This window comes from Trichoderma ghanense (assembly GCF_004382785.1).
Source record: "Trichoderma ghanense strain CCMA-1212 chromosome Unknown scaffold_0, whole genome shotgun sequence".
Classification (NCBI taxonomy): domain Eukaryota; kingdom Fungi; phylum Ascomycota; class Sordariomycetes; order Hypocreales; family Hypocreaceae; genus Trichoderma; species Trichoderma ghanense.
In genome coordinates this window covers 3,766,436-3,793,985 of record NW_027395663.1, presented here as the reverse complement: position 1 = coordinate 3,793,985, position 27,550 = coordinate 3,766,436, and the positions used below count along the sequence as shown (strand labels likewise).

The 27,550-nt window shown below is 50.5% G+C and overlaps 10 protein-coding genes across 10 annotated transcripts; 6 read left to right on the top strand and 4 right to left on the bottom strand.

The window, feature by feature from the left end:
• Positions 1-873: 873 nt before the first annotated feature.
• CCMA1212_001331 (uncharacterized protein) lies at positions 874-2,340 on the top strand (the record flags this gene model as incomplete). Its single annotated transcript, XM_073698762.1, has 2 exons — positions 874-1,324; positions 1,404-2,340. Exons 1-2 carry the CDS (start codon positions 882-884, stop codon positions 2,338-2,340), a joined length of 1,380 nt encoding a protein of 459 aa, XP_073563797.1. The 5' UTR covers positions 874-881.
• A 266-nt stretch (positions 2,341-2,606) lies between these two features.
• On the top strand, positions 2,607-2,963 carry CCMA1212_001330 (uncharacterized protein; the record flags this gene model as incomplete). Its single annotated transcript, XM_073698761.1, has 2 exons — positions 2,607-2,612; positions 2,688-2,963. The coding sequence occupies 2 exons, from the start codon at positions 2,607-2,609 to the stop codon at positions 2,961-2,963; spliced, it is 282 nt and encodes a 93-aa protein (XP_073563798.1).
• CCMA1212_001329 (uncharacterized protein) lies at positions 2,643-3,788 on the bottom strand (the record flags this gene model as incomplete). Its single annotated transcript, XM_073698760.1, has 1 exon — positions 2,643-3,788. The coding sequence occupies one exon, from the start codon at positions 3,786-3,788 to the stop codon at positions 2,643-2,645; it is 1,146 nt and encodes a 381-aa protein (XP_073563180.1).
• Positions 3,789-5,461: 1,673 nt separating this feature from the next.
• CCMA1212_001328 (Polyamine transporter 4) lies at positions 5,462-6,794 on the bottom strand (the record flags this gene model as incomplete). Its single annotated transcript, XM_073698759.1, has 4 exons — positions 5,462-5,686; positions 5,732-6,584; positions 6,632-6,768; positions 6,789-6,794. The coding sequence occupies 4 exons, from the start codon at positions 6,792-6,794 to the stop codon at positions 5,462-5,464; spliced, it is 1,221 nt and encodes a 406-aa protein (XP_073563179.1).
• A 3,346-nt stretch (positions 6,795-10,140) lies between these two features.
• Positions 10,141-11,720, top strand: CCMA1212_001327 (uncharacterized protein; the record flags this gene model as incomplete). The annotated part of the gene is made up of 4 exons (XM_073698758.1): positions 10,141-10,465; positions 10,529-10,627; positions 10,681-10,987; positions 11,048-11,720. The coding sequence occupies 4 exons, from the start codon at positions 10,141-10,143 to the stop codon at positions 11,718-11,720; spliced, it is 1,404 nt and encodes a 467-aa protein (XP_073563172.1).
• A 1,296-nt stretch (positions 11,721-13,016) lies between these two features.
• CCMA1212_001326 (Pyridoxal reductase) lies at positions 13,017-14,116 on the top strand (the record flags this gene model as incomplete). The annotated part of the gene is made up of 3 exons (XM_073698757.1): positions 13,017-13,618; positions 13,683-14,050; positions 14,112-14,116. 3 exons carry the CDS (start codon positions 13,017-13,019, stop codon positions 14,114-14,116), a joined length of 975 nt encoding a protein of 324 aa, XP_073563171.1.
• Positions 14,117-16,209: 2,093 nt separating this feature from the next.
• On the bottom strand, positions 16,210-17,223 carry CCMA1212_001325 (NADPH-dependent methylglyoxal reductase GRE2; the record flags this gene model as incomplete). The annotated part of the gene is made up of 1 exon (XM_073698756.1): positions 16,210-17,223. The coding sequence occupies one exon, from the start codon at positions 17,221-17,223 to the stop codon at positions 16,210-16,212; it is 1,014 nt and encodes a 337-aa protein (XP_073563174.1).
• A 1,740-nt stretch (positions 17,224-18,963) lies between these two features.
• On the bottom strand, positions 18,964-20,151 carry CCMA1212_001324 (uncharacterized protein; the record flags this gene model as incomplete). Its single annotated transcript, XM_073698755.1, has 1 exon — positions 18,964-20,151. One exon carries the CDS (start codon positions 20,149-20,151, stop codon positions 18,964-18,966), a length of 1,188 nt encoding a protein of 395 aa, XP_073563173.1.
• Positions 20,152-21,221: 1,070 nt separating this feature from the next.
• CCMA1212_001323 (Bikaverin cluster transcription factor bik5) lies at positions 21,222-23,581 on the top strand (the record flags this gene model as incomplete). The annotated part of the gene is made up of 2 exons (XM_073698754.1): positions 21,222-21,767; positions 21,842-23,581. The coding sequence occupies 2 exons, from the start codon at positions 21,222-21,224 to the stop codon at positions 23,579-23,581; spliced, it is 2,286 nt and encodes a 761-aa protein (XP_073563176.1).
• A 1,642-nt stretch (positions 23,582-25,223) lies between these two features.
• On the top strand, positions 25,224-26,909 carry CCMA1212_001322 (uncharacterized protein; the record flags this gene model as incomplete). The annotated part of the gene is made up of 1 exon (XM_073698753.1): positions 25,224-26,909. The coding sequence occupies one exon, from the start codon at positions 25,224-25,226 to the stop codon at positions 26,907-26,909; it is 1,686 nt and encodes a 561-aa protein (XP_073563175.1).
• Positions 26,910-27,550: the final 641 nt, after the last annotated feature.

Sequence of the window (27,550 nt, the reverse complement as noted above, 5' to 3'; positions counted from 1 at the left end):
CATTTGGGCTCTAACAGGCATTGGAGAGCAATTTTTACAAGAGTAAGTGTACAGCATGAGGCTGTTAGATCACAAGTTACGACAGGTGCGTGGTACACTGGTATTCCATCAGGTATGCAGAGAAGATACTGTCCCCACTCGAAGATGAGCTTCCCCTCCAAAGCATAAATCCGGGGTATGAATGCGACGTGAGTTGGGTAGCATGCTACCCACACCCTATTATCATGTGCTGAAGTATTGGAGAAGCAATCTATCCAACGTATTTACACGGTATGCATATCTCTGCTTTCGTTCGATCTGGGAGCCATCCGTGACTGTCTCCAGCACCAAGACAACCCCGTCTTTTACAGATCTCAAGTTCATATCACGAGAGGAAACTCCAAAAGCATAGCGTATCCTATCTGCGCAGGGTGAAGTTAAGCGTTCTCGTGGGATAGTAAGATGTGTTGTAGCCAATGGAGTCCGACACAAGGGTACATGTAGCGACGTCCGGTTCAAATACTGATATGAGAGGGTAAATGGGAGAGAAAGAAGTAGTGTGATACTATCATTTAGCCGTTTGACGTGTCAAAGCTCGTATACGACGCTGGATAAATGCCGCCTCCTCAGAAGCGCTGCCGTGTCTTGCGAGAACGATACTCTCTTTCACCATCGCCGCAGCTAGAGGGCTTCGATTAGACTCCAAACTTCTTCTAAAATCTGGGTAGCACCGGTTTTTGGGAAGAGAGCATGACAAAACATTACTGGGTATCGGCCATAGGGCAGGACAAACAGTGCCCTTGATATATTCGATCTCATGCCCGCAAGGCTCGTAGAATTAGCAATTCCGTATGCTCTCCTTTTTCGTAGGAGTTGCCTGATATGACATGAAAGATATAAAAATGGTCGCACTCAGAGAATTCGTCATCATTACTGGTGCTGCTGCTTTATGCGTAGCCCAAACCACCATTACCGTCAATGTCGGCACCAGATTTCAACAAATTGATGGTTTCGGCTTTTCGCAGGCATTTGGAAGAGCCAAGGAATTCCAAAACGCCAATGCCAATGCGCAAAAGCAAGCCCTCGATCTTCTATTCAGCACCAGCACGGGCGCTGGCTTCAGCATCATCCGGAACCGTATCGGGTCGGGGGGTGCAGGCGACAGCATCGAACCAAACAATCCCGGCTCTCCATCCGCAACACCGAACTACGTATGGGACAACGACGACAGCGGCCAAGTGTGGTTCACACAACAGGCCGTCTCGTATGGTGTAGAGACTATTTATGCCGATGCATGGGGTGCGCCTGGGTTCATGAAGACAAGCGGCTCCGACTCGTCCCCTGGGTGAGTGAAGACATCGACATATTCCCATGCTGGTCATATACAGCGCGCCAAAGCTGACAAGGTCGGGTATTTTGACCAGATATCTCTGTGGCACCACGGGCCATTCTTGTTCCTCGGGAGACTGGAGACAAGCATATGCAAACTTTCTAGCGCAATACGTCAAGTACTATGCAGCAGCAGGCTACAACATCACGCACCTAGGTTTTCTGAACGAACCAGATTTCCAGACGACGTACTCTCAGATGCAGATCAGCTCAAACGCCCAGGAGGCCATCTCATTCATTCCCATCCTTTCTAACACGGTGAAGGCAGCAGGCCTCACCACCAAGCTCACATGCTGCGATGCAGTCGGGTGGACGACTCAGGGCACCTACACAACCAACCTGGTCAATGCCGGGTCGACTCAGTACCTGAGCGTGATCACGTCCCATTCTTACAGCGCAGACGCCACTTCGCCGCTCAGCCAGACATCACTGCCAAAATGGAACACAGAAGGAGGCCCCAGCACACCGTTTGTCCAGACGTGGTACGGCAATGGAGGGACAAACGAAGGCTTCACGTGGGCCAACAAACTCGCCGTTGCCATGGTCAACGCACAGCTCTCGGCGTATCTGTTCTGGGAAGGGTTTGAGATCCAGCAATCGCAGTCCGGTAGCCACTTGATCGATGCACTCGACAGGCAGACAGCTACCCCGTCAGGTATCTTTTGGGCCTTTGCCATGTGGTCCAGATACATCCGACCGGGCGCTTACAGAGTTGCGACCTCTGGATCATTATCCAACGTCATTATCGGTGCCTTTCAAAACACCGATCGCTCCGTTGTCGTCGTGTTCACAAACAGCGGAACGTCTGCACAGTCGGCTAGAGTGTCGTTCAGCGGCTTCACGCCAACTTCTGCTGCTGCGTATGTCACTGACAACAGCCACACATTCTCTTCGACTTCGGCGGGACTCTCTGGCGGTGCCGTCACAGTATCCGTGCCCAGCAGGGGAGTTGTCACAGTAAAGTTGACTTGACGTCGTTGCGATATGGCGTCCAGGTTCCCTTAGATGATAGTCGCGAGAGTCAGAGCCTCATATGCAACTTGTCTTGTTACAAAGCAGTTATCCACTACGAGACAAGACAAACTGCTCCGGTTGCACCTTGTGGATTCGATGACAGTGGTATAACCAATTGTTTCACCTAGCACGCGTTCCGTCTGCAGAAGCCTCACTCGTCTCTTAATCTGGAACAAATTAAGCGATTCTTTACAATATAGCGAACAATGATACGCTCCCCAGGCATGGATGTAAGAGTGAAAGTACAAAGCGAGTAAAATTTAGCTCTTTTCGAACGTGATCTTGGTATTATAGCCCCCATCTAGAATATGCGTGAGAACGGAATTTGTGACCGTTTCAACAATATGATCTTCAGCATCACTGGACAATCCGCCCTGAGCAAGGAAATCGACTTGCATTTTCAGTTCATCGAGTTCTTCGTGCACCTCAAGCAACGCTGTCTCATCAGACTCTACAGCATCAGTGGCCTTGTCACAGCTGGCGCGCAACTCATCAAGTTCCTCTCTAAGGTCTGTGTTCTCTTTCTCAAGGTGCTCAACCCGCTTCGCCAGCCCCTGCATCTCTTCGCGCATATGATATAGTGTATCCCATATGTCACGACAGGTGTCAACGTCGGATGAAGTACTCGAATCGTCCAGTCGGCGTCGCTTCGTCTTGCTGCTGCCGGCCGAAGCCGTAGTATCGGGAAGTAGGGGTTTGTCTTTTGAGTGTGGCGAAGAATCATCATCCGGAGGAGGCGGAGGTTCTAGGTCTGCGTACGATGGAGGCTCATCGTTCGACGGTACGGATGGGCGATCTCGCGGCGCAGAGAGGTTGACGACTTTCCCCCCGCTGCCGCCATACAATGACGCCAATAAGGCTGGAATGTCGGCATTGAGTGGTTTCAAATCGCCTCGACAGATGGCTTCACGAACAGCCGTAAGCTTAGTTTGGGAGACTTCTCGAGCCGGAATGTAGATATCGAGAGCAGAGCATTTGGCTAGCGAGCGTAGAGAGTCGAATGCCTGGCCAGACAGTCGTTTTCTTGGTTGTACCGGTTCTGTCGCCGCAGCTGGAGCGATAAGATCGAGGGGCTGACAGAATTCAAGATGCAAACGAATGGCTTTACAGTTGAGTTTCTTTCGCACAATTTCCGGAAGTTCTGGGTTCTCGTTGTAGTCGACTGAAGTAATGGACGATGTATGAATCAGACAGATGATGTGTGATTGAGACTCAATGCCTTTTACTCGAACGGGACAATGCAGCTGAAAGGATGCCGAGGATGTCTCGTTGGAAAAGCGGCTCTCGAACATGACACGGCCTCTTTGGGGATCCGGATCGACCAGGTATTGCGTCGCATCATTTGACACCCATTCTATGCAAGCTGGCGTTTTCAAGTCGAAATCAAGGCATGGAAACGTCGACATTGTTCGTTCGGGACTGTTCCGCAGCATGCTACGCAGGTTAATCGGACAGGATTCAACGTACCAGCTTGAAGAAATCACGCGCAGCGGAGAGAGCGAGATTCGCAGACAGGCGACTTGCACATAGCTCCAGAAAAACCTGCGAGCTCAGACGAGTCCCTTCCCTAGGCCCCGGGTCTTCCAAAGAAGGGGAAAGAATCCCGTTCAGTGGGTAGATAGCCGGACAGCTGGCCAAGGGCGCGAAAACAGCGCTGAGTCCCTGAAGGCGCGTACGAGCCGATGAGAAAAGATGAAGCAGAACAAGCTCAAAGGAGCAAGCTTCGCAGACAGGCGACCAGCTCCACGCTCCAGAAACACCTGCGAGCTGAAGCAAGGCCCCTACTCTAGACCCCGGGTCTTCCACAAGAGATTGAATCTCCTCCAGTGGATAGAAATCCGGACAGCTGGTCAGAGCGCTCGGCAGACTCCTTTGATGGCGACGAGACTGCGAATGATGAGGTTGATGATGAAGCAGAATCCCGCGCGTCAAAGCGGAGAAGAGAAGACGAGGAGGCTGGGGAGATTGCGGTAACACGTGACAGGGCAGGCAACTGCTCGGTAGGAAGTTAGTACAAGATGGAATAGCGCCTTGCACTAAGCTCAACTCGGATATTTTGCGCTCAATTGGCCGCATTACATCCGACGGAGTTTCCACATGCACTCACGGGTTCCCGGAGACGAGCAAAAGCTGGTCATCAGTACCGAGTACTCGCACATGCATTCGAGAAAGTGAGTTTCTCGTTGAGGGAGAGATTCAGGTGTCGGGTTTACATTTGAGATGGTGTAATGGGGAAGTTACTTACTGGGAACCAACTTCATTTATAGCATGCCTTGGGAGGAATCTCGCGCAAAGACTGGAGGAAGAGACACTGTGATGCTTTTGTCGACTGGTGAGTATGAGCTTGTCTTGTGTCCGTGCGGCATGGTCATTACCCAGAAGAGAGAATCGCGTTCTGGCTCTTTAGGCAACATTACAATACTTTGTACCAAGCTGTTTAGCTTTTCTTTTGTGACAGGCCAATTGAATCAAGATTTTTTCCATTTCAACGTATTCATCGCGCCACTCAAGGGTAGTCCATTCTGAGGCCTAAGGGGGTCTTGCAAACGTCGAGTCTTCGTACTGCAGTAAGAGGTGTATTGTGAAGGCATTCTTTGCTACTTTAACAAACAAAGATGCTGGCTACACCTGCGAGTAACTTGCACCTTGCATATCTGACTCGATTCTCTGCTCGCGGTTGCCAAGGATCCGCCACCCAACATTAGGGACAGCCGAACCAACATCATTGCCTTCGCTTTGGGGAGGATAATTAGAGTTAGAAAATTCTCCAAGGACGCCTCACTGTTCCAACGCGCGTCTCGTCTTTCTGCCTTAGGTCTGCTGCCTATTCCGTCTCACATGCAACTTCTACTGACGAGCTCTCTAGCGACAACGCCTCGATAACAATATACTGACTGTGCTCTGAGCCGCTTGCCATATTTACACAGGACCCACGGAACCGGTACCAAGGCCACGGATACGAAGCTCAGCAGACTACTGGCCCATTCTATCCCTAAAGAAGAGAACATCTGCACGGTAAAGAGCGGGAACGCCACAACCTGCATACTGAAGAAGACTATTAGCACTAAGAGCGCTAGCGCTATGGACCGATCCGTATGAGTTCATGATGTAAAGGGCACAGCTGCTGTACACCCATGATGTTTCCCACAGCAAACGGAACGGCTGCGATCACGGGGCTCAGCCAGTGCCCGCCGGAATTGGCGGTCCAACCAAGCCAGAAGAGGCTGATCGGGTTGAGGGCACACCCTACCATGACGCCGTAGAGGCGATGCTCAGGCGGCAACGCCCCGACATCGTACTTCGCCTCGAGCGCCGGATATGTTCGCCGGTCGACGTAGACGACTCAGACGAAGCCGATAACGCAGCCCAGTGCGATTGAGACAAAGGTGAGCCCTTCTTGGCCAGGCGTGAATCTGTATTTGTCGCCAAATATGTGGGGAAAAGCGGCGAAGAAGCTGTCAAAGACAGCAAGGTTGAACGCCATGTAGTTGGTCATGAAGAGCACGCTGGATTCCACAAAGAGCAATTTGAATGGCTTGAGCACGACCCACTGGACGACGGCGCTCAATGGGCGCGAGTCCGCCACAAGAGAGGCATCGGATTGCTTCAACGACTTTGCTCGCCTTTGGAGGATTGTTTTCTTGTAAGTGTCGGGTTGGGGAGGGGCGTAGACGTAGTTGAAAGCCACCACGAAGAGTATCACCCAATCGAGCCAGCGGAAATCCTTCTTCTCGCTTACGAAACCGCCAATAACGGGTCCTAGAACATTGGTGTCAGAAGCGTGTTCGCAGTGAATGGACGGAGGGAGTCTGCCGTACCAAAAGCAGGCCCGAGAAAAGGTGAGACTAAATAGAAAGGATAAACAAATCCTGCGAGAGTTGGCGGCCAGAGGTCTGAATTTGCACCTCCATCCACCGAGACCACTGCACTTCCGAAGGAGCCGCCCAAAAAGCGACAGATGGCCGAAGTGATGAAAATTCTGCGCGAGACCTGAGGCGAGGATGAAAAGTCCAAAAATTGGAACCGTCGTCAGGTATGCAATTCTCCGTCTATAATGCTCGCTAACGGGCGCCGCGATGATGGCCCCAAGTCCCAGACCCCATAGGAAAAGGGACAGGTCAAGCAGAGACACCGTATGGGAGGTGCCAAAATGCGAGGATACGTCATCGGCACCGGATGTGTAAACAGAAGAGGCAAAGGACCTGGAGGTGTCAGAGACTTCTTCAATGGATTTTCGGAGAATACTAACACGTTGATGCAAAGCAATGCTGGGATACTCGTCATATAGATCCGCTTCCACATCGGCCAGTTGTAGGGACAGTCTGGATCATCAGGTCCATTCCAGTCACTTGCTCGAGGTTCTTGGTGTGCATTTCTCTGCGTGCTCTGCGGCAATTCAGATTGACCACCATACTTTTAGCCTGCTCTGCTGCCGGCAGCAGTTGCACGATGGCAACAGTTCCCGGTGGTACTCGTAGAGTTGTAATTCGTCTGCACGATGGTGACAAGAGAAGGGAACTTGACTGAGCCCAGAGGACAAAAGTCTCGGTGTACGTTAACGTCAGAGGGTTGAGGCAAAAACAGCACCACTGAATGGGTCTGGAAAGATGAAGGAGGATGAGAGGGGATGTAGAGGAGTGCGCAAAAAAAATTCCGCTGCCGCCAACTGGAGCCGCCGGAAAACAAAGTCCGTCACCAACAAGCCTCATCCTGGAAGTCAATGGCAATTGATTAACACCAGATACAAGGCACCACTAGTAATCTGAATTTGAAATAAGAGCACTGGCAAGTAGTGATGCTACACACTAAAAATTAGCGGCCTCAGGGCCAGCGGATTTTCATAATGGGTTGTTATTGTTATCAGGTTATTGGAAGCGGTCGTGGAACGCTGCTCAGGACTTCGTATTTCGTATCTCGGAGTGGATTGGCATGAAATCACTGCATTGCCTTTGTAACTCTTTCTAATAGTGGCTCACTGAGGTTTTGAAGGTGGATACTAGTACGTTTAGTGCAAGAGATAGGATGACGGTGATCCTGACATATTAAGCAGGAGAATCGCGCCATTCAGACTATTTACACCGGGAGTCATGCGCGTATCGGTCTATTGCTGTTTGGCCACGTCAATCCAATCCAGCACACGGCCCGACGCAGTGCGAAACCATCTCTGAGACACTTGAGGGATACTCATGGTATATTGTACATGTGGAAAACGCCGGGAAAAGGGGTGATAGCAGAACCCCTACGAGAAGTGCTGATGCAACAAGGGCCACTAAAAAGTACGTATGGAATGCCATCGGCTGGGAGAGCTTTGAGGTGATGAACAATGATCCATGCCGTAAGTGCTTGCATGACGCCTTGGTAATTACCAGACCGACATGGTGTGCGGATACCGAATGACTATACATGTAAGCAGAGCAATGATAGTTGGTAAAGCGACAACATCAGATCTTCATACTTCGTACAAGGCAGCATATAGGATGCAGGGGGGTTAGTATCTGTTACGAGTCAGTCAAGATAGAGTTCAGGTTCAGAGAAAGCCAACCGTTTCGAAGCTTTGTCTTCGCAGACAATGTATGCTGATATGGTCGCAATGCCTCTGATAGGACAAAGGCTAAGAAGGACTGCGGTTATGTTCATACCATGTGATAAACATGGCTTGGTGAGTATTGAATACAGCAATTACTGGTGGAGTACATTGTTTTTCGACATGCAATATAGCGGGCCGATGGCGCGGGCCGGTAAATAACTTCTGCTTAGTGCTGATGCTTATTTGATGTGAACAGGGCTGAGAACTTGAGAGAGTTACCTGTAAAAATGCGGGTGCTAATACTACCGGACATTAGCAATCTGCTGACGTTCAGAGCATACAAATACACAAAGACATGGAATGCCAACGTGGTATTTCTGTAGGATGGTTTCTTCTCTTGGTCATTTCTGCTGGATGAAACGCAGTCAGGTAAAGTAGGGGTACAGAGAGGTATTTGACGGCGTCTTTCTATGCGCGAGGTGATGCTGTATTGGTATGAATAAATATACGCAAGGTATTGAGAACAGAGTTGCAAAGGACTCCGATATCTGATACGATAGTGTAGTCCTTGCGTGCGTATCTATACTTTGTTGTAGGCATAGAGTACGTAACTGTATGTAGTAAAATCCATTCTCTACGAGGCTTTATTGCTCAATAGACGTCCAAACAATATTGTACGTAGTAATCAGCAGATATGCATTGTCTTTCATCTATCTCCGTTTGGGCATATCACTAATTCACAAACCTGTAATCGGTACAGTTCAAAACGATGATATATTCTCAATCGTAGATTGCAACACCCCTAACTGATTGGAGCTGTCTCCATTTCCAGTGCTCAATAATAGAGACGTGCTACGTTACTCGATATGGATCTGATGCAATGTACCGTTGTAGTTGCAGCAGAAGCTGTATAAGTTATTCTCGCTGTAGGCCTCTCCACGTTGTCAGGCACTCAGCGATATTACTATTCACGTGGATTCTTCAACCAACAACAGACCTAATAATGCATCTCCAATTGATCTAGACTAGGTACAGATTGAAATCTGTTATCCACATGTAGATAGGATGTTAAAGTTTTAGTGAAACATATAATGAACGTGAACGTGCTTGTAGTATCGCTTGTTCAGTAGATGGGTTTCCTTCGACAAGAATTTGGCGCGAATTAACACCATATTACGATCACGTCGCATGTAAGTACTCCGCACAAAGTACTCAGAAGCAGACTCGGCATTCGGGTAGTTGTCAGGAAAAGCTCATGCACAACCCTGCATGATGGGACTATACTTCGCACGAAGTATAGTTATTGGATAATGAGATGGTTTACTGAGTACTTGTACGCTCAGCGATTCATGGTTCGGCGATATCCGTCGGCGCGAGTAAACTATTGCCATTTTAGAGTGGGATGAAGGTTATTTCATCGGAACTCTGTGTGAAACTGACACCTGATGTGGCGGAAAGTGTTCTTTTGCAGCATCCCGCATGCTGAAGAGGAACGACAGAGGCCTTGCATCGGTGCTATGTGTACACAATCAGCCATGTAGTGACATACATGGCAGTTTTGCAGATGATCGCAATATTCTGACGTAAGGCGGAGGTACACTTTACAGTGAACAATATCTCGTTGCAGTTATGACATTGCATCCTCGGTTGAAGTGGCCTATCGACCACCCAGATCATGTAGGTAGCTCCATAAGAGAATATGTTATCTCAAAACCGCTCCCTTCACATATGGTAAAGTCTCTGGCGCCCACTTCATGTGAATCAGTCTGACTTTAATCCCAAGACATGAAAATGCGAACTTTGTTAATACTAAGGCTTTGGTACAGGCTATGATATTGGTTACACATAACTCTGGCCGGGCCGTGGCCACCCACGTTGTGGACCCGTCTCACAACAGCCAACAGTTTATTCCCGTCTTCTGGTCCGCCCTGGGCGCCCGCTGTCTAACCCCTGCTCCTGGGTAATTAATCTGAGACTTAGTTTATTATACTTAATTATTTAGGCTAAATTATTTTATTTATATAACAATCTCTTTTTAAATTATTCTAAGACTTTAATAATCTATCTATAAATTATTAAACTATTAAGCTTATTTAATAATCTAATTTTAATCATTCAAACGGCCTAACGTTTATCCATTGCCGCGACAATAAGCGTTAGGTCGTGACACAACATGTCTCAAACGCTCCTCCTGCACCCCAAGACACACGGGCATTGGAAGAGAGTTGACCATGTCGACGACCTTCTTGTTTATTGATGCAACGAAGACTGACGCTGGCACGCGGAGGAAGGCGCGCAGCCATGCCATGAAAGGGAAGAATGTGGGTAAGAAGCATTACAACCGTCGCACGAAGAAGGCGAAACAATCTCGACCCACAATACACGACCTGGACTGCGCAACATCAACAGATTCAGATCCGCAGGAGGACCAGTCTATGCAAGACTTCCTTCTACCGATCTCGCCAGTGTTTTTGCACACAATCAGGGAAGATTTCATCATACCAATGCATCTCCAAACCAATGCTACACCGCAGAGTCAGCATGTCATCAGGCAATGTGAGTGTCCCCCGAGGCATTGGATGGGGGGACTAGGCGTGGCCTGCTACTCACACAGACCAGTCTTGTCCGAAGTCACGGATTGCCTTACACCCCCAGCGCTCTGTTTTACTCCGGAACATGTTAATCACTGGTTGAGCGTGCTCTTCAGTAACCAGGCTGGTATAATCACCGTCTTATCCTCGCCAGTCGGCCTAACCATTAACATCTTCCAGCATACCACTGCACCATGGCATTGATGGGGACTTTGAACCGGTACTTCTTCGGCAGGGACGTAGTAAACTCGGACATTGTGTCACACCTTACGCAAGCAGTCGTACTGGTGAACCAGAGCCTAGACACACGAGAAGCAACGTGTGATGCAAACATCTATGTTGTCAACTTCATGATAGTCCATGAACTCCTGAATGGAGCCAAGGACAGGGCATTGGTGCATCTAAGGGGGCTACAGAAGATGATAGAACTGCGCGGAGGGATAGTGGGCCTGGAGCCCAACCTGAAGCTCTTGGCCAAGGTGTGCAAGTAAGTCACCGCATATTGGAACGGAGTCCAACTGTGCCATCTAACACAGTGGGCCTGTAGGACTGATTTGGATGTGACGCTTCACTTCGGCACGTCACCAGTCTTTTACCGGGACGAAATGGTCGAAGTCTCCTCGCACATGGCGTCTTGCGGTTTTGTCGGAACAGCGAGCTTTGCCAGCTTGGGGTGTTATCGGGCGTTCAGGCACCTAAATCCATACCTCCAGCAGATTCTCCTCGACGTCTGCAACGTCACGGCATTCTTCACCCAGGGGTACCGGATGGACCCCCACATACTCCAAGAGACGATCGCCTCGTTCGGGTACCGGCTTGTCCGCTTCCAACCCGTGGGCGTACCGCTCTTGCGCAGCCGGCTCGACTCGATCTGCCACATCGCCCTGACGGCATTGACGACGACGTTGTTCTTCCAGATCGGTCGACGTCGCCTTATGCAGTACGAGCTTGTCGGGAAGCACCTCAAGGACGTCGTGGCCGCCGGCTTGGAAGACGTGGATCCGGATGTCAGGCTCTGGCTTTTGTTTGTCGGTGGCGTCTCCGTGCTGCCCGAACGGGAGGAGAGCTGGCTGCTTACAAAAATCCTAGAGGCCGCTCGAGACGGGTTTATTCGGGATTGGGAAGATGCGCATCGTCGAATTATGCACTTCCCTTGGATCACGCCGCTACATGACCTGGAGGCGGAGCGGTTTTGGTATTCGGCCTTGAGGATGGCGTAGAGGTGGAGTAACATGTCCCTGGACTACATTGGTATCACATGAAGACGACAAGTATGGTCCGAGCAGGCGATCGGAACGATGCTTTTCGCAGAACTGAGACTTTGTTAACTAGTGGGCCGAGTTGCTGGGAATAGACGGCGATACCGACAGTGCCGATCATATAACATTGTTGATTAGACTACTCACCTTAGTGTCTGGGCGCTTTGGTACCTGGAAGGCTGCAGCCTGTGCAACTTGTTGTCGTGGAGTCGTACCTGAAAGGCCAATGTATTCCTACCACTCGCGGAACTGTTCCGCACCTCACGATACCGTCTGGCTTCCATTTTGTAGACCGCGCTAAAACACTGTGTCATCGAGGTGATAAATGTCGTTATTTGTGGCTTGTGGCTTCCTGGCCTCAATGTTCAATAGTAGGACTTTATACCTCGTCCTCCATCATGATCAAACTGGGTTTTGCGGACATAATGATCTCTCTAATCCCCGGCAGGAACATGTGTTGGAGGCTGCTGTCTGGTCACAGTATATTCGCACTGAGAAAGATCTGTCATTGCGGGTTTGTCCCGGGCACGGCCAATTAGGTCGGGCAAAACACGGGGCCTAACGAGACTTACTTCCATAAACGGACTGTTAGGGGAAGCAGTGCCGCGCTTGCTGCCATGCCAAGACATAGCGTATCTATCTCAGCCAGAGAAGTAGTTCCATTTTAAGAACTGGTTTCGGAGTGGATCCGAGTTACCTCACGTAGTAAATTCTTCATTGTCTAAGAGTGGAACCGGGTTTAGAACTTGAGAAGTGTGACCGCTTTTGGAATGACTTCTCACAACTTACAGACCAGCCATTATCTAAGCGTTAAACAGGGAGGCTTAGAACTTGAGAAGTGTGACCGCTTTTGGAATGACTTCTCACAACTTACAGACCAGCCATTATCTAAGCGTTGAACAGGGAGGTTTAGAACTTGAGAAGTGTAACCGCTTCTGGAATGACTTCTCACAACTTACAGGCCAGCCATTATCTCAGCGTTGAACAGGGAGGCTTAGAACTTGAGAAGTGTAACCGCTTCTGGAATGACTTCTTCACAACCTACAGGCCAGCCTACAAGCCTGAGCGCATACAATGACGACGACCGGCATGATGGCACCCTCGGTATCTGAGGATTGTATCCAGAGGTTCGCATACATAAATGAGCTTGCCGCCATGAGCTTGAGATCATTTTAGAAGAACATCATCGCACGCTCAACGCTAATTGACAAAACCGAACATCACACACCTTTCCAACACCACCAGACTCTCCCCACAATGCCTTCCCTCGTCGGCAAGCAAATCGGCTCCACCGGCTTCGGCCTCATGGGCCTCGCCACCCGCGTACCTGCCATCTCGGACGAGCAAGCCATCAGCGCCATGCGCGCCGCCATCGAGTCGGGCATGACCTTCTGGAACGGGGGGGACCACTACGGCACCCCCGAGCGCAACTCCCAGACCCTGCTGGCCAATTACCTCCGCCGGTACCCGGAGGATGCGGACAAGATCGTGCTCAGCGTCAAGGGCGCCTTCGACTTCGCCAGCATGTCGCCCGACGGCTCGCCCGAGGGCATTAAAAAGAGCATCGACAAGGTTCTCGCCGATCTCGACGGCACGCACAGGATCGACATTTTCGAGTGCTCGCGCGTCGACCCCAAGATCCCGCTCGAGACGACGCTCAAGTTCCTCGAGGAGGAGTACGTGAATAAGGGCATCATTGGCGGGATCGCGCTCAGCGAAGTCGCAGCTCCGACTATCCGTCGTGCGGCTGCCATCACGCAGATCGTAGCTGTCGAGGTCGAAGTTAGTCTGTGGAACACTTATGTCTTGGAGAATGGCGTCGCCGCCGCCTGTGCCGAGCTGAACATCCCTATTGTCGCGTAAGACACCCCCTTCTCTCCCCGCTTCTTAGCCAAGCTAATGAGACTTACCACCCCAACCTAGCTATTCCCCTATTGGTCAAGGCATGCTCGGCGGCCTGTTCAAGTCCCTCGACGATCTCCCCCAAGGCGATCTGAGGCGCTACTACCCGCGCTTCCAGCCCGAGAACTTCGCCATCAACCTTGAGCTCGTGAAGCAGCTCGAGACCCTGGCTAAGCAGAAGGGCTGCACCCCTGCGCAGCTCGCTCTCGGGTGGATTCAGAGTCTGTCCAAGAGGCCGAACATGCCGACTTTTATCCCCATCCCCGGCGCGACGACCGAGGCGAGGGTGCGCGAGAACGGTGTCCATGTCGAGCTGACGGAGGAAGACCTCAAGGCTATTGACGGTGTCCTGGCCAAGTTTGAGGTTGTCGGTGAGCGCTACCCGGCTGGTGTGCCGACTGATGGCTAGTTGGCTATCACGCTCGGTTGTAATTGATGGCTAGCCACAAGGTTGAGAATGTGACTAGTAGCTTTTGACAGATCGGTGCACTTGGAGTTTGGTGGACATCGAGGTAGTACAAATAGAATAGAGGTTCAACAACCTTTCATTAGGGAACCCCAGGAGACACCTGTGCAGCTCGCCAGTCGTAGTCCTCCGAGCCGTACACTCTCTGTCTATGCAGTAAAGTGACTTACATCCCTTGTGCATCCCCAGCCAGAAGTCTTTGCGGGCGCAGATCAGCAGCGAAGATGCGCTCTAGTCGCTTTAGCTGCCAGTTGCCTGTGTCGTCTACACCGGTCCGGACGACCCTTGCGTCCCCGGAGTCCGATGTAAGGCAAATTATAATAAATACTATTGTGATAATACTTTCTTATATTTCTTATGTTTCTACAGCTAGATAAGGCTTCGTTAGGCTGGATCGTCCCGCCCATGACTCCCCAGAGCTCAAAGCCTTGTTCGAAAGAGTGGCGAGCATTTACTTCCCACAGGAATATGCGGCAGCCAAAGAGCGTGGCACTTTGTATCCAGGCGGAAACCGCAAGTTTTGCGTTCGACCATTTATGGCTACTGGGCTCGTGGTTTTCGAGTGAATCCCTATTGCAAGGGGGGGTCAGCTCATTATCACCGGTGGCAATAACACCGGCGGTTTTGCGCAGGCACCCCCTGTCGCCTGAGCTGTGTGGCGATCATTGGTCGGCGAGCAAGACCCTATGCATGTGCTCTTCCATCGTGATCGCGGCAGGCTTCCCATTGCTAAGAGATACAAGTCTCGATTCCCCGAACCGCTGTCTCTGCGCGGCCTAGGAGCCCGGCAGCCGTTGAGGGTGCTCGTTTTCTGCTCGGACGGCCCTCAGCACAGCTACCTCCGATACCATCTCGACCAGGCTCTCCCGGGTTACCGTTGGATCTTGGAGACAAACGAAGGCCAGATCCGCCAGTTGGTGGAAAAACGTCGCTTCGTCGACGCATGCTACATGAATTAATCACGGCCTGCGACGCCATAACTCTGGGCATGACAAGCAGCGCAAGGCTTACTTCGACCGCTTGGTTCCCCGAGAGCATGTTTCCACGTCCCCGGACGTCACGGTGGACAGCGTCAACTGCCGCGTGGTGTGGGGTGCAGTGGAATAGTGGAAACCCGAGCTGACGATTGTCTCGGGCACTAAATTCATCGGCCGGAAACTGAATGAGCGCGGCGGCTTGATGATCAACCTTCATACCGGACATCTGCCGGAGTACAAGGGAAACCACTGCATCTTCTTTGCGCTATACGATGGGGCGGTGGACAAGGTGTCGGCGACTTTGCACCAGCTAAACGCCTCATCTGGATGGGGGCGACGTGCTGGATACGGTTTCTCCCCCTATCCTACCGGGGGACAGCGAGGAGACACTGTATGCACGGAGCGGTCACATGGCGATCGACCGGTGTATAAAACATGTGGAGCACTTTTCGCTGGGTAGGAGACTGGAGCTTACTCCTCAGACCGCTGAGGGGAACGTTTCGGCATCGGGACGGTACGCCTGCCAAAGAGCTGCTGTTGTGGTGGAAAATGAATATGGGGAGGGTTGCTTCGGGACCAGAATGCGAACAAGGCGAAGGTGGAGTAGATTGTACATACCGTAGAGAGTTGCCAGGGTAGTACTAAGTACCCCTACTGGCTATTCAGTCCCTTATGAACGAATGAATGGATTGTTCTTATAAATCTTGACATAGTACTTTTAGTATCGCTCCGTTGCAGTTACATTCATCTGTTGAGCGTCTTACAAATACATGGGCAAAGTCTAGTGGTCGAGGTAGCATTGGTGATATCTATTTCGTAGGCCATTCGGTGTTTGATATGGGCTACGGAGGACCTTGGCTTTCAGCCCATTTTGCCTACACTTTGCTATCCCATTTGCATTTGCCCCTTTCAACTCCGATTTGAAGTCCGGTTGACGAGTGACGATCATTTAGAGCACTTGTGTGACAGAAAAGTGTGCTACCTCTTACATATTTTAGGATTCCGGGATCAGCATCTTTACTCAATCTATGTGCCCGGAGTGCAGTACGGATGAGAGGTCTGTTTCAGATCGAAACACTCCTTCTCATCAGAACGTACAGGTAGTTTATGCAGCCGCCGCCTCAGCCCGTTCCGCCGACAGCAGCTGGGCAAAGGTATCCTTGACAGTGTCCCTCATGGTCAAATACTTCAGACCCAAGACCTTCTCTGCTTTGCTGCCATCAACGCCGTAGGCATCTTCTTTCCACCCCGGCTGTCCCACTGGGAGTCTCCATCTCAATTCGGGAAATTCTTCCCTGCCGATGTCCACCACAGTCTGCCAGCGGAGAGGCTGTCCAACCCAGAAGCGCTCTCCGCCGGCAGCAGGTACTTCGAGGGCAAGTAGATGGGCGGCGCTGACCTCGCGAACATCCGCATAGCCGCCGAAGTCAAACCCTGGAACTTCCGTGGCGCCCAAGAGATTGTAGATAAGGCGGACACTTTCACTGAGGTGCTTCGTGGAGGTCAGCTCCGTGGCATAGGGGCCAAAGATCCACGGGGGAGTTATTGTGACAACGTCGAATGGTGCGTCGGGGTGATCCTCCACCCATTTCCAGACGGCGCGCTCGGCCAACGCTTTTGAAGCACAGTATGCCGTCACGCCGTCGGTAGATGGGTCAGCGGCCTGCTCATAAGTGATGGGATTCCAGTCCTTTTCGTTGTACACATAGCCGGCTCGTTTCCCCTTGGTAATGTCCACGACAGAGGCGTGAGACGACGTGACGACAACTCGCTTGACGTCTTTTCCATAACGCAAGGCGGCGTCAAGTATAGCTACCGATCCTTGAATAGCCGGTTTGAGCAAATGCTCCTCATTGTTCTTCGGCTCAAGATTAAAGGGCGAAGCGGCATGGACGATGCCCGTCACATCCTCAAACGCCCCTTGAAACGATTCAGGCCTGGTGAGGTCTGTCACGACGACATGCGAAAGTTTTGATGCGTACTGAGGGAATTGATCAAGCAGGTTCTTGAATGAAGCTTCTGTTCTCACAACTGCGCGGACGTTGTGGCCGCGTTTGAATGCTTCCTTGACCAACTGGCCGCCGAGGTAGCCGGTGCTGCCTGTGATAAGAACAACCATTTTGACGTTCCAACTAAAGGCTGATGAAAAATGGCCGTCTGATATTGTGCTAATTGCTAATCGTTTCCGGTACGTAAGTCGGGGCTCACGCCTTCTCAAGCTCTTATACTGCTCTGAGCAGGCCATGCTTGCGAATGGCGGCACGCCCTATGCTGCTTCGATCGACACACAAGCACGCCCGGCTGATACGGGCTCCGAGAAAAAGGCGCGAGACTACGCAGTGCCAAATGCCTTTTGCTAGCACACATTGGCATGCATTGATCCAGCCTTCACATGATGTCATTCGTAAGGTAGTGGCTACGTTGGGGCAAAGGAGGACGATTGAGGTGTATGATGTGCGAAGCACTTATCAAGCACATGTGTACTTTTGCTACTCCCTGATAACGCCACTGTAAGCAATGTGTGTAATGCTCGTCCTTACTTGTCAAGAATACCAAGCGTGCATTTCTCTCCGTATGGGTAATGTGCCTTGGCCAAGATTAGCAGCACAGGACTAGCCAACGTATCGCTCCTCGGGTTGAGAGGTGCATTTCAGCTTGCTTCTATCAGCCAATAAAACCTCGATCGGACGTGTGCGAAACGTTGCGATACACGGAGCATTCGGCCAAAGTTTGGCCTTTTAATTGGTAGAATCTCCATTTGACGAGTGTAAAGTTTGACCTAGCGTAACCTTAAGGGCTAGAGGCTTACTTGCTTGCATCTTTCAACTACTCCATCTGTAGACAACCTCCATCTCATTGCAGCATGGTTGCATGGGCACATTAGTCTCTTTGCTTCCCTAGTGTCAACCCCGAAGATGCGAGATTGGCTGAGTAGGTTGAGCCGGTTGTAAGGTATATTTCCTAGATAGTCTGCTGAAATCCACAACAGATTGCGTGGGAGGTCACAAAGACTAACGCTGATAAACTTTAAAGCCTCAGAGTACGAGATATAAACGCCAGAGCTAGGCTGAAACAGACAGCTGGAAACCCACCTCAGCTGCCTGTAAGATGGGCTGCTATATAGGTGTGAACCTCCCAGTCTTTCATTTCAGGCATAAAGTATAATGATGTGGCAAGCTTATCTAGCATATTTAATGGCGACAGTTTCCTGGAGGCTAGGAGGCAGCGTGTGGACGGACGTGACCAGTACTGTCGTCTTTTTCTTGCGTTGTGTTTTGGGGTTGCCAATTGGGGACGTCAGACATGGTAAAGGGGGTTCAGTCTCGTTGCTGAGCTAATAAGTGCGACATTGATGCTTCATGTTGACCGCCATCTCGTGCCTAAAGACAGACAGCCAGCCAACAACGAAGAAGTTGGTAGAAGGTCGGATATCGGAACGAAGGTGCTTGTTTCGAAGCGCATCCAAACGCACACGGTTAACCGAGCTATAAGTCCTATTGGAGAAAGGACCCGACGCTTCTGTTCTTCAACCTCTCTTAAGGGAAAGGTCATCAACGCTCAGGAAGCCGTAATTGTAACAGAGTTTATTATCCCGTCCCAATCTATGAGTGCTACTTGCAGTAGTCTCCAGGCCTAAGCTCTCACAAAACAACATGAACTTTCGAACTGTTTCAGCCGATTCAAAGAAACAATAGCCAACTCGGTGTACAAACCCGACATCGAAAGCTCCTGTACCAGCCTCGCCAGAAGTGTTGTACACAGAAGAGGAAAACAGTGACCCGCAGTGGCAAACTGACAAGTTGCGGCAACCCAGAACAACAAACCTCTGTGGTTTCCCCAGAGGTTTATAAGATCAGTCTTACGGAAAAGTTTCGTAATCTTTGGTTTGGTTCGCATGCTTCGCCGCGGTGTAAATGGGAATGCGCAGCTTTTCAACGGCCAACAATACCAACGTTGCTCGTCGGCAGCACTCATACATAGCTTCAGCTTCCTCGCTTTGAGCCTTCGCCGATGGTGTGAAACTCTCAATTCGTTGATGGAGATCTGCTCTCGTTTGTAGTATCTCCCCGGTGAATCCTGATCCGTGCTTCCCATCTTCAGGGAACGTCGCAAGCCAGTTGTGCACCAACCTTGCAAGAAGCAGCATTTGGGACTCAATGTGCACCGTAGAGGACTTATCGACCCACTGAGGAGTGAGTGGCGAAGTCCATTGTACGGTAATTGGGCAGTCCTGCGATGAACCCGCTACTGGAAATGGTGTCTCAATGTCCGCTGAAGGAGTGCTTGAATAATCAGCGGCCTCGATAGCAATGGAGCTTGTCCAACTTGTTAGCAGGCTATCAAGAGCTGAAGAAAGAAAAAGCACCCACAGCTTCATAAAGTTAGAGATATACTGAAGTAGCGCGATGCTGTCACCGTCCTGGAAGTTGGCCTTCGTTCTCAGAAACAGTCTGCGTGGTGCTTGCCGGTGAACGCCTTGTTCGCTGTACGAGCTTAGAGCTGCAACTGCAGACTCTTCATTGCATAGATAGACTTCTTCCAGAGTCACGTTGATATACTCTCTGATGCTGAGCCCTCTTGGAAAGTCTCCGGAAACCAGACATACAATGGGAGCCCCCAATGCCAAGATAGCAACCAGAGAGCGAGGGCTTAGCAGCCCCTCCGGAGAGTTCATCTTCGAAGTCAAATGACGCATAACTTGACTCTTCAATTCTAGCAAAGTTGTCGATGTTCCTTGTCCTGTTAGTGCCGTATGACGAGCATAGCCCACCAGTAAGCAGCTGCTAAACATCATGGCACTGTCCTCATTGTCAACCATGACAAATCTCCTCACAAAATCCACATTGTAGAATCTCAACGCTGTCATAGCAACGGAAAAAGAGCTCGCCACTTTTGCTTCGGATGTAATAGCAGAAAGATATCGTGAGACCATATGTGTGATTGTAGGCGAGATTGTATCGTCTTGCCTCGGAGGTAAAGCCTTCTTTTTCGCCCGCGTCGCTATACCCTGGATCTGGGTAGTCGAGGCTTCAGAATCTGGCGCCATTCAGAATTGACTGCCCGGGGTTCAGAGTGCTGAACTGCATCGTTCGCAGGTGCGTTAGCGTTATCCTGCTACTTGTTTCTCTCGTTGCTAGCCTGCCATTGGCATTTTGCAGGGCCGCTCCAGTATGCAGCGTGGCTTCGTGTTGCGTCCGAATGGGTTGTTGCCACCTCATCTGATTTCCCTCAAACTTCAGTATCATAAAAGTGAACCTTGGAGGGGGTTTCGTATGCTTACGCAAGGGCATTGTCAAGGCAAGGGCTTTGGGTCAATTCCAAGTGCGCGGTCACCGTATCCCTCTTATCGTTTAGTATTTCACACGCTTTGAGAGGCACCAAATGCAAGTCATGGTCTTAAGAGGTGATCCGTGAATGGGTCGAATGAACATTGACAACCTGCAACGTCTGCTGTAGTTGCTGAATGTGCGTCGACCGAGCAACGGCGTGGCGCAAATCCTTCTGCAGTGATGAAGAGTTAGTTTGAAGTGCCGTTGCAACTAAGAATGGGAGTCTGCAATTCCACCAGCATACGGGCGCTTCGGGTTGGCGGAAGATACAAGAATTGAGAGTGTCTGACATACATCGTATCGAGGCTTAATAGTTGATGGTGTTTGAGAGTAGCCTTGACACACCCTCTTGAATCGCGTTGAGCAGACCCATCACGGTTGTACAGTTGTAAGTAGATCTGTGACAGTCAATCCAGCCGCCCCCGATTAGGCCTCACCCCAGGTTGATGAAAATTGATGGCGGAAGCTTAAATAAAAACTATTGTTATCTGCAATAGAAGTATCCCCCTGGTTGACAAAGAGTTGTTTCCATGACCTAGCGCCTGGTCACTTCGCTGACTTTCAAGAGCGTAAGAACAGAGGTGAAGGAAAACCAACTTTAATCTTACGGCTTAGCAGATCCCCACAACCATCGGCAGTTGTCTTTGGCGGTGTTTGCCAAGAGTCCGCTTCGACAGAACTGTGGCCAACCCGGCTCATGTAAGCCTGATCTCCAGCGCATCGCACTCCGATGAGGCCGCCTCAGCTGCAACCAGCTCTGGCCAAGCATCCTTCTTTCCACACTACCATGGAAGAAACAAACGAGCCACGCCAGATGGATTCCGCACATTTTACGCAGCCCACCAAAGCTGATGAGCCAGGTTCCCCGCGAGCTGGTGGCGGAACAGCTGAAGAATACACTGGACATCCACAGCTGAATCCATACTCATGTCTATCGTGTCGAAAAAGGAAGAAAAAGTGCGACAGAGTCTACCCTTGCGTTAACTGTCGCAGAGTTGGCGCAGAGTGCTTGTTTGTGCCGAGACGGCCCTCAACCAGGCCAAGGACTACGCAAGGGATGCTGGAGAGGCTCCAGCATCTCGAGGGCGTAATTGGCCATTTGCGAGACAACTACAGCCAAGTAGCTAAACAACCATCCTCTCAGCAGGCAGAGGTCCGACCAACTCCAGATATTCGCGAGGCTGATTCTACGCCGCATTCTGATTCGGCTAACGGCGGAGGATCACAGAACGATGCACTAGGTGAACTGGGCACGGAGCTTGGCAGGCTGGCTATTGGGGATGGACAAAGCAGATACATCAGCAGTAGCTTCTGGGCAAGCTTGGATGAAGAGGTATATGATCCGGCTGATAAAAGACTACAATGAGACCTTGTGCTAATTCTTGTTGTTCCCTTCTCCTTGACTAGGTGGATGACCTCAAGAGTTTGCTGATGGATTTTCCAGATGATACAAAGGCTTCGAACACGACTCACACGTTGAACACTAGAACTACCAACCAAAGTTTCGTATTTGGGATTAATTCCCAGCATCAGTCCTTGATTAGCCTCCACCCGCCATCCCACCAGGCGCTGCTCTACTGGCGTTTGTTCAAAGAGAACTGCGACAGGCTTATCAAGGTTTTGCATCTGCCTACAACGGAGCCAATCATCTTTGAAGCCCTCAAGCAACCAAATTGCATACCTAGAGGACTTGAGGCACTTATATTCTCCATCTACTTTGCTGCTGTAGAAAGTCTCACGGAAAGCGAATGCTGCGAAACCTTCGGGAATCATAAGGGTGACCTCATTGATAGGTACAAGTTTGCTACCGAGCAGGCACTGGCTAGAGCCCAGTTTCTTGAAACGGATGAGTTGATCGTCTTGCAGGCTTTTGTCATCTTTCTCATGAGCCTACGGAATCACTGCAGCATCAGGCTCATGTGGAGTCTGACCGCTCTGGTGGTTCGTCTTGCACAAAACGCCGGAATCCACCGCGATGGTACTCACTTCGGCTTGTCTCCATTCACCGTTGAGATGAGACGAAGATTGTGGTGGAGCATTTGCGTCCTTGATTCTCGTGCATGCGAAGACTCTGGCCACGATGCCACGCTTCCTCACAGCGGTGCAGACACCCGCGTTCCGCTCAACATCAACGATTCGGACTTGTCTGTATACATGGAAGAGACTCCCCAACCTCGGGTTGGTCTCACGGAGATGAGCTTCAGCCTGGTTCGCTTCGAGGCGACGGGTCTGTTTCGACAACTCCAATACTCGTCAACCAGTCCATTAGGGAAACGGGGTAAAGACGTCGACCTCGCAGAAGAGATAAAGCAGGTTTTCGAAAGTCAACAGCGACTCCAGGAGCTCTACTTGAAATACTGCAACTTATCTGAGCCATTTTCCTGGTATATATATACCATCTCACAAATCATATTTACAAAGATGCGGCTTGTTGCTCACCACCCGTCGTTGCGTCGCGCCGGTTTCGCTGGGCTGCCACATGATACCCAGGATCGTCTCTTCACTGCGTCTATCACGATTCTGGAATACTGGCTGGCCCTCAACACAGAAAAGAAGACCCAGAAATGGAGATGGCTATGCGAGACATATATCCAATGGTATGCGCTTTCCTTTCTGCTCTCTGCCCTGTGTGTTCGCACAGAAGGCGAACAGGTCGACAGGGCGTGGAGTGCAGTAGATGCAACGCTTGCCCTGGGGCTCAAGCTCTCCAGCGCTTGTCATATGAGAAGCGGCATGAGCCAAAGGGGACCATCGGAGATAGATGGAATCTGCTGCGATGCGTATAAGCCATTACGAAGGTTGATGGGAAAAGCCCGAGCCGCTAGATCCCGAGCGCCGCTGCAGCGAGGAATGGTTACCCAGGAGCCTGGCGTATGCGCAACACACATGATTGCACAAGATGAATTCGGGAGATCCGTGAGAAACCCAGATAGTGACGCATCCACGTTGGAGCATTTCATCAACCTTGTGCCACAAGATGGTCTATATACTACGGATGTCTCCGCGTCACTGGAAATGCCGGGATTCTATCATCAATGGCTTCATGACCTCGAGTGCCCCAACCAGCTACACGATGGAATGTCCGGCGGCATGAATTGGGATATCGCAGTCGGCATGGATGATTTGAAGCCTTTATATTGGAAGTGAGGAGCATATGGGTGCCATATTGTGTCTTCCATGAATACGGCCTTTTATTACCGACCACACGGAATCCTTTGGTACACAGACGCGGCCGCAGTTCTTAACCGTTCACCGATTCAGTGGCTTGACAATGGCGCCAGACAGTCAAGAAAACATAGTATGAGAGCAGGTGTTGGATATTTACCGACGGTTATATTAGGTAGTCAAGGCTATGAGTTTTTACCACTACATGCACTTGCCCCAACAAGAGGAACAGGAGGGAATCGTGTGAGTTTCGCGATGCTGGCCCGAGATGGGCAAAGAAGGAAGACCAGATGCAAGGTAGGATCCAGGCTTCATATCGTAAAGGTCCTCATATGACATCGCCGAGTGAAACCTTCGGCAGTCGTTAGTTAGCTCAAGCAAAATTGCTGCGGTTGGTATGCACTCATACTTTGCAGCATTGTGAGCAGGCGACATTCACTGCAACGTTATGATGCCATTTGGTGCATCTAGGTCGAGCGAGAACGTCATACACTTGTCCAACGAGTTATCACCTGAGCCATTGGCTAATCAATTCAGAATGCCTTCTGGTCATGAGACACTTCTTCCATGCCGAGGCGGGGAAGTATCTTGGCGGGCAGATCAAGGTGCCATTCTCAGCGGCAAGAAAACGAGGTTCCCATGGCTGACAGGGACACCTTGTTACAATGAAGGCGCTGATCGCTTTAATTCGTCCGGCTACCCTGTCCAACCCCGCCAAAAAGAAGGGCGTTCTACTCTGTACGAGAAACACCTCCTCATTCTTTGCACGTACACTAGGCTGATCCCATCTTTCTGGTATCATCGCAGCACTGCTTCGCATTGGCTTCAATGCAAGGTGAGGTAGTAGTATCTGGGGTACCTGGTCTGGGGTTCCTGATCCTACAGTGATCTGTTGCTTTGAACACAGGGCTTCGCTAACTTGATTGAATCTGAAGCCAGCTGAAGCCAGCCTCTTGAGAACTCCGGAAGGCGCCGTTAACGAGGGGAGTGGAGGACCAGTGTGGTGAGTTCATCTTCCATTTGTTGTCGCCAGCTACAGATTGCTACAAATTCTTCTACCTGACGATATCACGAACTCATATCTGCTGACGGAAGCCTTTATGCCAACGTTGAAAGTTAGCCCACATTGTGGTGTCGTGTTGGTCACGTTGCGACAGTAATGGAGGTGCACAGGCTGCCATGCGCACAGAACGGAAGCAAAGACACCGGGTAACACGGAATAGCTCAACAATCAAAAACTTTCAAGACGTTAGACGCTAAGAAAAGTGTATTGTCTAAGATACTTGGACAGACCAGACGTGCTATTGTGAGTAAAACACGCAGCAAGCTATCGGTCTACCCCTACGTAGGAAGTGAGACACGTGTTACCAGCAACTGATTCCAGGATATAGCGATAATTCTCAAGTTAGACGATCAGGGCGGAAGCAACAATTGCTCGGCAGGTATAAATACCTTCGAAAGCGCTCCTCTTTCATATTGATGAGTAGCCACCCTTGCTACTCTTTCCGAACCAAGCAGATCTGATGAGGGCCTATTATTCAAGATGGCAGCTCAACGACTGTACGGACCATTATCATGCTTCTATAACTTTTACTTCAGAGCAATATTCATATTAATCTTTACCATGTCTCCCCATGTTAGTCACTCGGCTCCTCTGCGTCATCAGGGCGGGAAAAGAGCGGATTGCGCACAATCTGGGGGCGCAACATACGACATCCTCATATACGGGTCCACCCCAGCAGCTCTCGCTGCGGCCATCCAAACGACACGCATGAACAAAAGCGTTGCGATTGTATCTCCAACCAACCACATTGGCGGCATGACGGTATCCGGCCTCGGCTGGACGGACTCCAAGAATGGAAATGCCATCGGGGGCATCGCGAGAGAGTTCTATAGTCGGGTGTACCAGTACTATGAATCCGATTCCGCGTGGTCCAGGGAGACGAGGACGCAGTACATCAACAAAAACATAGCTGCCCAGCCAGGGCCCGCAATAGACGAATCCCAGCAGGTACAATGGACGTTCGAGCCCCATGTTGCGGAGTCGATATTCGAGGATTGGATTAAAGAGCTGAAGATACCCATTTTCCGGAACGAGTCTCTTGTGCCGACTGCCGACAGTGTCACAATGAAAGACAACCGGATTACCTCTATCAAGACGCAGTCAGGCCGTGTATACGACGCATTGATGTTTATGGATGCAAGCTATGAGGGGGACTTCATGGCTGCGGCTCAAATTTCCTACACCATTGGCCGCGAAGCCCGATCAGATTTTGACGAGTCGTTGGCAGGGGTGTTGATAGCGGCGGAGGAAGGCTATCTCGGGATGTCACCATACCTTACACCCGACGATCCCAACAGCGGGCTTATCAAAGGAATCGACCACATCGTTGCGGCGGGAGACGTCCAGAAGGTTAATGGTACAGCTGATAATTATCGGCTTCAAGCATTCAACTATCGACTCAGCCTGACGCAGGTAACTGACAATCAAGTGCCCTTTTCCAAACCGGATGACTATGACGAGGCTCTGTACGAGATCTTACTCCGCTATATCGAAGCCGGCTACCACGATCTATTCTTTACAAAGCAGCTGATGCCGAACCTGAAGACAGACTCCAACTCGAACGGCGGAGTAAGCACTGACTTCCTGGGTGGAAATTACGACCCAATCAAGAAAACAAACTACATCCAGGAGAGCTTCGAAACCCGCTCAGCCATCGCTCAAAGCTACAAGACATATACACAAGGATTCTTCTGGACGCTTGCCAACCATCCGCGAGTACCCCAGCGATTTAGGGATTCCGCAAGCACTTGGGGATACGCCAAAGATGAATGGACCTCTAACGGAAACTGGCCTTACGAAATCTACATTCGCGAAGCAAGACGCATGCAGGGAGATTATATCATGAAACAAAGCGACGTGCAGAGCCCTCAGACCTTCGCCCAGGACAGCATCATTGGCCTCGGATCCTATACGCTTGACTCGCACGAAGTGGAGAGGGTCGTTGTTGACTCGGGAATTCGTAATGAAGGACTTGTGCATACTCCGGTTCCGCAGCCTTTCCCCATTCCGTTCGGAAGTATCATTCCTCGCTCGACCGATGCCGTTAACTTCCTCAACCCAGTCACAATGAGCAGCACGCATGTGGCCTTTGCAGCAATCCGTATGGAACCAACGTATATGATAATGGGACAAAGCGCGGCCACGGCGGCTGTTTTGGCGATTGAACAGTGTGTCAATATTCAGGATGTAGACAGAGCTGAGCTGAGTGACAGGTTGGCACAAGACAAGCAGGTATTGTCTCTTTAGGCGTGTAGAGGTACTATTCAGTTCTGCCGAATATATTGACTGGCAGTATTAAGTCATCACCGTTATAAAATGGCGCTCTGCTAGCGACGGCCAGATTATGACAACCTGTGACAGGATGTAAGCTCCTCATATGCCCCGTGACTGATTACAAGAGGACCTCAGTAGGGGTGGTTTCCAGAGTTTGATCTAAGAGGTAGTCTGTGTATCCCATAACATTGCGACAACTAGCATCTCCCTACCAGTATGAAGTAAATTCCCCTCCTGACCAGGCACTGTGTTAAAGAATCGTACTGTCTGCATTTGCCTCAAGACATCTCGTCGCATAATCCACTCGAACTTTGGCCGAATTTTCCCAGGTTGCCTGACATGGAGGCATGGAGTGATTACGAAGTAACCAGTTTATAAACCTGACGCTTCATAAGCTCCCAGACATCGTCATGAAGGCCCGTTGTGAGTATCCGACAAGCATCGGATACTTTACATAATTGCCATCTCGCCATGGCCTATAAAAGCACTTTGTATCAGACAGCAGTTGCCAGAAGTCGTCTCTCAGCACCCACAAAGCATTCAACAGAAGCAGCAAAACAGGGAAGAAGCCTGATCTGTCAATCAGTTTCTAAATCAATCACGCAGACTTCATC